Source organism: Gymnodraco acuticeps, unplaced genomic scaffold (genome assembly GCF_902827175.1).
Source record: "Gymnodraco acuticeps unplaced genomic scaffold, fGymAcu1.1, whole genome shotgun sequence".
Lineage (NCBI taxonomy): Eukaryota > Metazoa > Chordata > Actinopteri > Perciformes > Bathydraconidae > Gymnodraco > Gymnodraco acuticeps.
This window is the reverse complement of record NW_022990238.1, coordinates 9,132,273-9,143,080: the sequence shown is the minus strand read 5'-3', so window position 1 is coordinate 9,143,080 and position 10,808 is coordinate 9,132,273. Positions and strand designations below refer to the sequence as shown.

The 10,808-nt window shown below is 43.3% G+C and overlaps 1 protein-coding gene across 1 annotated transcript in view; it reads right to left on the bottom strand.

Moving 5' to 3' along the window:
- Window positions 1-718: 718 nt before the first annotated feature.
- The window catches only part of rnd2 (Rho family GTPase 2), a 30,725-nt gene continuing 20,635 nt past the window's right edge, over window positions 719-10,808 (bottom strand). The window contains exons 3-5 of the mRNA XM_034219964.1: window positions 6,603-6,712; window positions 3,851-3,985; window positions 719-1,758 (exon numbers count right to left, since the gene is read on the bottom strand). Of these exons, the coding sequence (XP_034075855.1) occupies window positions 1,489-1,758; window positions 3,851-3,985; window positions 6,603-6,712 (515 nt within the window). The 3' untranslated portion in view covers window positions 719-1,488. The remainder of the gene's footprint in view (window positions 1,759-3,850; window positions 3,986-6,602; window positions 6,713-10,808) is intronic.

Sequence of the window (10,808 nt, the reverse complement as noted above, 5' to 3'; positions counted from 1 at the left end):
CTGACAGTTGTAAAGGTAAATCTTTTTGTTGCTACCAGAGCACTACGACTTCAAGCCTGTCCACTCTCACCTCTGCCTCAGTGCTGTCAAGAAACAACATCTTGCCAATTTGAAAACACTGCAGACAACAAGTCCTGTTGCCTTAGAGAAACTCTTCAAATGTAGGGGGACAAATGGATTTTTTTACAGACACAGCTCAGGGGAAAAATCAACTTTTGAAGCTTTGCTATCCCAGAATCAACGGGATGGCAAAATTGTTATCTGTGGATGATAGAGCTCACATGTCATGCCATCTGTCGTACTGAATTGTCTTGAAGCTACTGTAGTCTATCATTTAAAAAACAATACACAAGTGCTGTCTTGTTGTTGTGTTGTTGCCAGCAGAGGGATATGCACATTACACTGAAAGACTGACTCATTCATCGGGTTGCAGTGCTGCATGAGGGTAATGACACTCAAACAGGAAATGGACTGTTATTATTTACAGATATGGCTTTTGAAGGCCAGTAGAGGAATGTACATTGATCGGAAGTTGAAGAGGAACATTTGAGCTTGTTGAGTAGAATTACTCCTCAGTCACTTGTAGTAAAAATCACTGGATTTACATTTCCATGGCAATGTAAGGAAAAAAAGGAATGAAATTGTGAATTGCCAGAAATTGTCTTTTTCTTGTACAGACAAGCTGTTGCTTTATTTCAGTGAAAGGAAACCAATAGCCTGACATTTAACCACTTTATTTTCCACAAAGAAACATCTTTAAAATAGATACAACAGCATTAACTTCAGTGAATCAGACTGAAACAATTAGAGTGGATGAGAACAAATGTGTTAAATGACCAACATAAAATTAGATATTTGTGACTTCTTAAATGCACTTGTGGTGATAATGCACACCGTCTCAATATTTCAGTGTTACATCATCTCATTTCCAGCTCCTATGGTTTGAGCCACCATTCATGTAGTCACTAGAATCCCTTTTCTTTTAGAATCATTGTACATTTTTCTCTCAATATTGCAACAGGAAGCAATTTCAGACAGTGCAGCTAGAGAATTAGTCCTCATGTTCGCTGAGCAGCACTGTCTTTGAAAACAAGATGCTTCATCTGCAGACAATATCTTTCAACATGGTCCTCCTCACACGCTCTACACCTCCTTCGCCGCAGTGCCATCCTCCATTTGGAGCGGCTTCAGGAAATGAATTCCTCCTTAATACCCGGGACTAGCATTTCCACTACCACAGCTTCCTCTTGTCCAGAGGTTTAGTCCAATTTGCCATGATTTCAAAACAACACAAATATGTAAACAGCTTAGGAAATATGCACACACAACAAAAAGGAAAACATCCAAAGCGTTTTGTTCCACCGCGCAGTGTTTCCTGTATCCTCATTCCTCTGCAGTGCAAAGAAAAAAACAATAAATAGACCTCCTCTGTCATATATTTCTGTGTTTATCTATATACATATATATATTTTTCATAGTGATGTGTCTCTACATGAGCACACAGCTCTTGGCCCGGTCCTTCCTCATGGTGGGGGCCTCGTCCATTTGTTCAGTCCGGCCCGGCAGAGGGGGCAGGGGGAGCTGTGACACCCGCTTCAGGCCTCTGCGGGAACTGCTGCGTTTGAGCTGCGGCTTGTGCGCCCGTTGCACCGATGCAACCGTTGTGATGTGGAACACGTCCCGAACGCTGTTCTCCGAAACCTTGGAGGTGCACTCAACGTAGGCCACCGCCCCCATCTGTCGAGCTATTGTGCTGCCCTGAAACACGGAGACAGGCAAAGCAACAAGCAATTAGAGATTTAAAAACCGTTAAAACATAAAAGGGGAAATGGGAGACTACATGCAACATTTTATCTGGAGTGCCATTGACAATATCAGCTTTTAGCAATGTTTCCTTCCTTTCTTATACTAGATCTGAAATGTCTTCTCTGTGTTTTGCTTTTAGAGGCTGTGTAAGATAGGAGTTTACTCCACTCCAAGGTGCTGTGTGTGTGCTTCACAAGATAATGACATTTTACAACATACACCCTATCCATCTTTGTACCTTTGCATAAGCAGGCACTATATCTCAACAGTGGAAGACTAAATGTGCCTGGAAGAAGCAGCAGATCCAAGACAAAGATGACGATCTAAGCTGTAGACAGAATGTCAATGATCCTGGAGACAAATGAAGCTCCTCTATCTGAGGCATGAATAATGTAGATGCTCTGACTCCTCAGTCTTTGATAAGAGAGAGGGAACAGAGCCCACTGGGCCGCTGTTGACATGGTCTATGCGGCTATTTAGAGAGGAGAGACTAAACTCAAGCAGAACCCTAACCTGCACCCGAGCTCACCCCTGAGAAATGTTACAATATACCCAGTTAATTGAGACCGTAAATTCTTTGCTTGGGACCAAATCAAAGACACATTTTATTTTAGAGCCCCTTGGCCTCTCTCTTCGCTACAGTACTGCCTCGTCTCTTGTTGCTCGATCAAGACTTTAATCCCACATTCACGCAGGATCGAGACATCAAGACAAAGGTTGTAGTCTAAAGTAAAGGTTGTAACATATGAGACAGTACTGCATTTCCCATGACCCTAAAATCGCATGCTCTCCAACACAGAGAGCTTTCATTCCCAAGGGGATGTGGTTTGATTCTTATCGCGGCTGTGCATTGAGCCGCGTTTAAGAAGCAATGAAGTCCTCATTAGGTGGAACGGCAGATTCAGATGCAGGAGGGGGACAAGGTACAGATTGTCGTGACAAGCGGGGAAACCTTGATCGGATCTTAGATTAGTGCGGAAATGTCTGGAGTTCACCCAGTGGTCACTTGCTGGCAGCTCCTCAGCCGTGTTGGAATTCAATTTAAGATCAACAGCGGGATAAAAACGCAGGCTATTGGATTAGAACACCAAAAGGTTATTGTGCTTAGCTTTTGCATCTGCTATGTGACACACATTTTCTGGGTATGTTAGAGGAAAAAACAGTAGTAGCCTCAAATGTAAATAGAGAGTGTAAGCGGAACAATAGCTAAATGTGTGTCTGGCCACAAATTGTCCCTAGCTATTTTACATATCTCTGTGGTAAGTCACTCCATCTTTTGCTTATGCGTCTTATTTACATGAACTGTCCGTTGTTTTCAGTTGTTTATTTTTTTGGAGGCTGCGTGTTTTAAGCTTCCGGCAAGCTCTCAGAGAGCGGTGGAAAATAAAAGACTCCTTTGTTCTGAGGGCTTTTGTGTGGTTGTCCCCCTCCACTTTTGGGTATGTCCAACACAGGAGAGCACAAAATGAACACACTGAAAGCTGATTAAAATTCACCGATATAAACAACAGTTTATCATCCCCTCCTGCTTCTCCCCATCCCCTTGGCTTAGAGGTCATGGTGGCATGCGATAAAAGGGCTCAGTCATTCATCAATGTCCGTTTTTCTATTCATCTTGCATTTTCAAAACCCCCTAAATCTGCATGAATATTTCATTTCAGGGAAAAACGTGTCCCTAGACATAAACTCCAATAACAGCCCGAGTCTCTTCCTCAGCCCTCGCCAACCTTGTATCACTTGTCAGCAAATCTGGTCAAAACGCCAACCCCAGCAACATGTCCCAGGGGGGTTTCACACAGCTTTTATTCTGCAGTGGTTGATTGTGTTAACTTGAGCCCCTTTCACACTCCCTTCCTATGGGACCAGAGAGAATGCCACTGCTGATCTAAGATGGAAAAATTGTACATACATGCTGGATTGCTTTCCAATATCTCCATCGTTGTTATTCTCCAAGTCTTTTTTTCCCAGGGCACAAAGCAAGTCCCTCAGTCATTACCCATTCCACTCCTTTCTTCTCACATATTGATCATCTGCTTGTTCTCACCTGCTCGTGGGTGACAGGGATGAGGCGCTGCTTGGAGAGCTCCCTCAGGGTGCTGACGTCTGTCCTCATGTCCAGCTTGCAGCCCACCAGCACCACTTTGGCGTTGGGACAAAACTCCTGCGTCTCTCCTTGCCACTGTTGAGACATGAACCGACAGAGAAACAGATATAAATCACTGAATGTGCCAAATATGAGAGGAGAGATGCCTGTACTGACTGGTGAGGCACTGGCAGACAGTGATGACCTTTGGGCTCTCTGACACTGGATACCTGAGCTCCAGGGAGATTAAAACATCTGTTCAGCTAAGGAGTCAAAGAGAAATGAAAAATTGTATTTTGAATATATCAATATGAGCGTTCCTGTGATTTAAATTGAAGAAGTTAAATTCCTTATTTTGTTCGAAAAAGAAATGGCAACAATCAATCACCAAAAAACTAAAACAACATTTGTGATATAATTGGAAGAGTCTGCGATATTGTGAAAGGCATATTCACTATGTCTTATCATGGTAACGAAACAATTAATAATTGAATTGACAAAAAAAATCCAAAGATTAATTAAATTAAGTGTTGAGTTGCAGCTCTATTCGACATTAATTCATCCATGTACAAAAACAGTAGCTCTTTAACTAACAATTATTTTGAATATGATTAATCTGGTGTTAAAGGTGCGCTAGAATTTGAAAATACACAGCTTGAAGTGATCTGCTACTTCCTCCAACACACACAAACGCGCACATGACCAATGAGGGCACGAGATAAGTGTGTGCACAGATGGAAGGCTGACAGGCAGGCAGGCCATCCAGTTACTTTAGCCGAGCCGGCTAAAATAACTGGTCGTGCTTTTTACAGTACTACGGCTTCCACAGATGACATTTTTTTATGTTTTTTTTCTCAAAGCACTTTAGATATTCATTGCTATCGGGATGTTAAGAGCATTCCATGGAATATAACAAAAAGTGTATCTCGAGCCGGTTTCTCAAACTTACCTACCCCACCTTTAATTTAGCTCGAAAAACGTCTTAATAGTCAATACAATGTCATAAAGCGGTGAAATTCACATCATAATTTGACCCATATCAAAGACCCATATTAGATTTACTTTCACATGAAATAAAGAAACACAATAAATCCTTGCAACTGAAAAATTACAAAAAGAGCATGATTGGCATAATCTTTTGTCAAACAACCAACCAAACTAACCATTCAGTTAAACACCAAGTATTGTTAACAAAAGCCTGTCCTAAATGTTCCTATTTTTTTAATCCAAGAACTCTTTCATTGTCAATATAAAAGGCCATTCCACTACAGTAACTGAGAAACCAGGTGAAAATGTTATATATGTATTCATGCCATCTTGGTTCAGTTATCTGCTGTACCTGATGTGTGTCGTACTTTCCTTATTTAACCTCCGTAAACAGATCTAATGCAGGTTTTACACAGAAAGCTTGACAGGTCCTTTTCCTAAAATCTCTCTGAGATTAAATGTCACTTCTGAAACTCAGCTGAACCAACACAGCCCCTCAGGTTAATACACGACGGCAGCCGACAGACAGCCTTGAAATATTCACCATGCCGTGTGCAGAATGTCAAGATGTCCATTCATCTACCACGTTGAACGCGGCCTTTGACCTTTTAAGCCAACCCCTATTTTGCCAATAACACCCAATCAAAAGCTTTGATTGTTCAACCGACTCTTCTCCCCCAGCTGTCATCCAGAAACTTTGGTGACCTGCTTGTTTCTAGAGGTCAAGAGTCTAATTTGGGATGGTGATTGTGCAACAGGTTTCCATGTGCCCCTCAGTTTCAGAGATTACCAGGGCGACAGCCCGGGGTCAGGGGTCATGGCAACCCCCTGCCAAGGGATTCATGGGAAAACCAAAAGCTTGACGGCAGCTCTGCCTCCCCCTGTTGACAGAGAGCACTGAGGCTTGGGAGATATTCCTGAGTTTAAAAAAGTTGTCTCGGGTTAGATATATAAAGTCTGCAGGGCATTTTTGCGGCTCCCCTCAGACCACTAAACACGTCAACAGGCCAGCCGTGGGAACTGTCTCTGACCCACAAGGAGCACAGTTCAAAGACAAACACACACATGGCTCCAAGGCGAGAGACCACTAAAAGGCACAGTCCTATTTTACATGACACACATTCACATAAACACAGCCATTAAGTAGGGTGTCTCTACATATACAATAGGTATTGCCAGCAGCTGTAAAAACACGTCCATGACAACAACCCCGCCTGGCCAGTATCACATCAATGTCAGCTGCAGCAGCACATCTGAACCTTAGGCTACCTAACACATGTTAAGTGCTGCCATCTGGAACTGTTCTGCATACAACTCAGATTTTAAATGTAGGATGAGAAGGGCATTGGCAATTGTAGTCCTCTTCATCATGCTCTGCAACAGCTCCTCGTTGATATGGCTGATGTGGCTAATTTGCGTATCTGCTATTCCTCTCGAACCCACCCGGGTGCTAAGACTCTCTTCTCATTCTTTACTCTGACCTTCCATTCCTCAGAAGAACGAGGGTCAAGTATCCATGGACGTTTTGATGAGATAAAGGAAAGGCAGGCTCTAGCCTCGGTGCTGATTTGCTCTATTGTTGAGCCATGAAAATGCAAGCTGCTGCTGCTGAGAGGAAACAAGATGCTGATGAGGAAAAACAGGATTTATTCCGGTTATTCTCCTGTGTCACAGCAGATAATAAATGCTGATCCAAGGGGGTGGGAAAAAGAGATTAAACACTAACCTTCTTTATGACACTGTCCAAAGTCTCTGGGCGGCTGATGTCGAAACAGATGAGAACCGCGTCTGAGTCAGGATACGCCAATGGCCTCACGTTGTCATAATAAGAGGAACCTGTGGACACACAATAACATATGGCATAAGGTCATGCATTTCTGTGTACTTGTTTTAAACCACACACGGTTTTTCATCCCAGCCATATGGCTTATTATATCAACTAGAAACACACTGCACATCCTGGAAGGTGATCTAAAGGTCATGGATGGAGGCTGTGACATAAATGTGGGCACACTGCAGCTTGTATGCACTCTGTCTATGCAAATTAGTCTTTATCTTAACAGTTGTGTCTGCATGTTTTGAGTATTTGTGTCTCTTGGGCTTCCACATAGCTGTGTCCTCTCTTCCTGAGGAATGTCAAGAGGTTACTCAGAGCACACACACTCCAAATTGAATTATATTGGGTTGAGGACCAGAGGACTTTTTCATACAATCCATAATCGTCTTGAAACAACAGTAAATGCCAGCACAAAGGCCAAACTAAAGGTTGAACGCTTTAATTCATCCTTCTTCCTGACTCTCTTGCAAATGCTACTTGTTTTAACATCTTCCATTTCTTCCTGACTATATGAAATTGCCATGCACTCACACGCCTCTCCCCACTCTCATTTTCATTTCTGTACCTTGATCAAATTTGAAGGAAGCGCGCTGCCTCTGTACTTTCACAACCCGCTCAGTTACACGGGTCCTGCTCTCTTATAGCTCTCATTAGGAGGCTTGTAAAAATATCTGGGCGCTCTCTCTGAAAATGTGGCTGCGGCTGTGGGCAACCTCCATCCTGGGAATTTGTACAGAACTGACATTTTGATCGAAGCAGCACCCTGGCTGTATACATTTTGCGTCCTGAAAACCCATACGTTTTGAGACAAATCACCCCATTTCACACTCATTACTGCTAGAAAAGTGCATAAAGCTGTGAACCATATACTCTAGAAAATGAATGTTGCAAACTTGGTATATAAAACAACTCATTAATTATTGAATCCCTTAAGGTCAGACAAAGTGTTTCTATGATAAATAAAGATAGTCTTTACTTGCTGTTAACGGGCTTCATACCAGACCTGACACAATACACAGTGAGCGTGTTGAAGAGCTGTCTTTGTCAGCCGGGGTAAATGGAGTCTGCACAATGGCACTACAGCCTGTTTTAGCATCACTATGTTCTCTTTGTTGATGATAGAATGACAAGTGATGCACGTGGCCCGTAGCCCCACTTATTCAGGTGGCTGTCCATAGTGCCCTGCTCCCTCCCCACTGAGAACAATTCAACAGCCTGCACATTAAAGATTGATGCGTTTTGTGCCTCCAAGTGAGAGGAACAGCTATGTTTACATTTTGTTTCTCACCAAAATTGACATTGCTACCAATTGGAGTTAAATGTCACTCCAATCTCTCAAGATTGAAAACAACAATGCTTTGAAATATGCATGATTTATGTCAACTCGCAGTCTCCTTATATTCTCCTGTTGTTGTGGCATACCGTTCTCATTTTTGCATTACCGTGCAGTCAGCATCGCTAGATCCCAAGATCCCTTGTTATAAGCTAACTGGAGACCATATTCCTAAATGGTGCTCTATTCAAACGAATGAGTCATTCTTCAGTCTGCCTTTTTTGGTGATAAAGAGGAGGTGCATAACAGGCCTCCTCTGGCTGAATCTGCACACATAAAGGGGCAGGAGAATATTATCCTAATACAGCTCTTTGCAACTTTGTTTCCTAGTCCTTAATGGCTAAAATTGTGGTGACACATTTTGTCTCAACATAATAATTTGCCTTGTTTGTAATGATTGGTTATTGGGAAAAGTGTTTCTGAGCCCATCGTGCCCTTCTGTCATCTATACAAATCATTGCTTTAATTGAAAAATTACACAAAATGGTGCCTTTTTAAGACCGTAAAAGCCAAAAGAGGGTTGTTTATAATCTTTGACAATCTTTAAAACTGTTGACAAGCTTGTTTTTCCAGTGATCATATCTTATTTGTGAGAAAGAAATGCCAAAAATAACCGCTATCAGATTTCAGGGATTTGAACCCCCCCTGCCACCTTTTTTAACACAAGATTGCAACTGTTGTGTACTACTGAAAGGGCAGGATTTGAACGAATGAACACCCACACACACACACACCCAAAAAAGACCAATCAAATGGATGCCAAGTCCAACAATCAGCAAATCACACATTGTACAACAGCGAGCTCTGATTGGTAGTGGTCCCACATGAGGTGCTGTAGCTGCTGAAGTTGGTCTTTAGTGTGTATCACAGTGCAGACCTGTACTCAGGTTACAGCTGAAGAAGAAAAGAGACAGAGCATGTAGGGGAGGAGAGTTGGCGGTAAAAGATTTAATGACTTTGATGCAGAGGTGAGGGCAAGGTGCAGAAGCATGAGATGATGAGAGAAGCACCCTGGGAATCCGGATGAAGGGGAAGAGATGTCAGATGAAGGAAAGTTGAGACAATGGAGCTTGTTTGGCTTAAGATGTAATTAGAAGCTGGAAGGCGGCCAATGGGATCAATTTGTCAATCTCATAGATTCCGAATGATTGGCAGGTCATGGTCACGACAGGCCTTGTCACGGCGCAGCAATTCACAGCTCTTCTGTTCTGAGCAACAGGGATGCTACCTCAGCACTTTCGCAAAGTCGAAAGAAAGTCATCTGAGGGAGAGAAAAGTGCTGTGTTTAAAACGAGCCGAGCTGGCACAAATAAAAGCCAATCACCATAACGATCAAGAACATGACAAGAAGGAGGGTTTTTTCCTGATTGTGAAATATCCCCTGCACCGCCTAAAGCCACTTGTCCCCCTTCCAGCCAACAGACACGACCAGAGATTTAAAATAAAAGATGTAGCGAGTGGAGGAGAGGGGGTGTGCAGTGGATGTTTGGGTGAGTCATGAAAGCACTGGACTCGGCAGGACGGATCAAATAAATAGGTATGAGAGCTCTGAGTTGGCTATTGGTGGAGCTAGCCTATGCCCATTCACTGTGAGGTGGAACAAAAGGTCAATTGAATTTCAGACGGAGCAGGGAGAGATGGATGGAGCAGGCGGGTGAGGGAGGCGTGCACAACCTGGCAGGAACCCCGAAAAACCATCGCGCCTGGCAAGGAGTGAGACCCTGTGCCAAGGACAGGCTTTAAGCACCCCTCACAAAACCTCCTGGAGGATTAGCATTAGCTGGATTTAGCAGAGGCGATCTCTCACACTGGGAAGTGGATTTCTGTCTTTATTTCCACAGGGCTAATTAGCACTAAGCCACGCTGCAGTGCCACGCTGGGGGCTTAGCCGGGCATAGGTGACAGAGGTGGGAGGAAAGCGTTCCTCACCAGCCGTCAGTCGAGTGTCATCAAAGGCTAGAAGTATCCCAAAGGATGTTGAGGCGGACACAAATGCAGTGGATGTACAGTAATAGGTCTAGAGGGTTTGTGGTATGACTTCATTTATACCGCCTGTCCCCTGACACATCGACACCCCGTAGGGACTATCTGTCTGGAGCATGACAGCTCACTATCTGCTCACCTCCTCTGTAAGAGCTTCCATTTTACCAGCAAAAACTATGAAATCAAACAGAAAAACACAATCGCTGCAGTTTGACACAGAGGATTCTTCAGGAAACCTCTTTAATTTATTGTGCATCAACATCCAACAATGCCTTCCAGGCGTCAGTGCGTTAATCCGTACCATCGCAGCAGGATTGTTCTCTTTCTCTCTGTTTGTTGCATGCTCATTGCAGACACAGCTTAAAAGCAAACCATTTTGAGAGTAAAAGAATAGTCTTTGCCTCAAGGCTCTCTGATGTGTTCATGCACATATGGCAGGGAGTCAACAGCAACTAACAGCCTCATTAGGCCACTAGACACTGGGAAAAACACCCGTGCACACAAACAAAGGCAGGGTGTAAGGAAACAAACGCTCTCTCAAATGTCGCCAAATTGATGAAAACTGTTTGTGTGATTGAGTTAGTTTCAACTTTAGAAACAAAACCCATTCAGCACAACATACCCTGCGTCTTTTATGTCTCCTGCAGCTGTTTTCCTCTTGAAATTCACCTTCAAAGCGAAGCTAAAACATTTCAAGTTGGGTTGGTCGAGTATCGTAGCAACCTGGAAGGATGCAAATGGCTTCATTGTGAGGCCCTGAAAGGAAGTAAGGAGGAAGA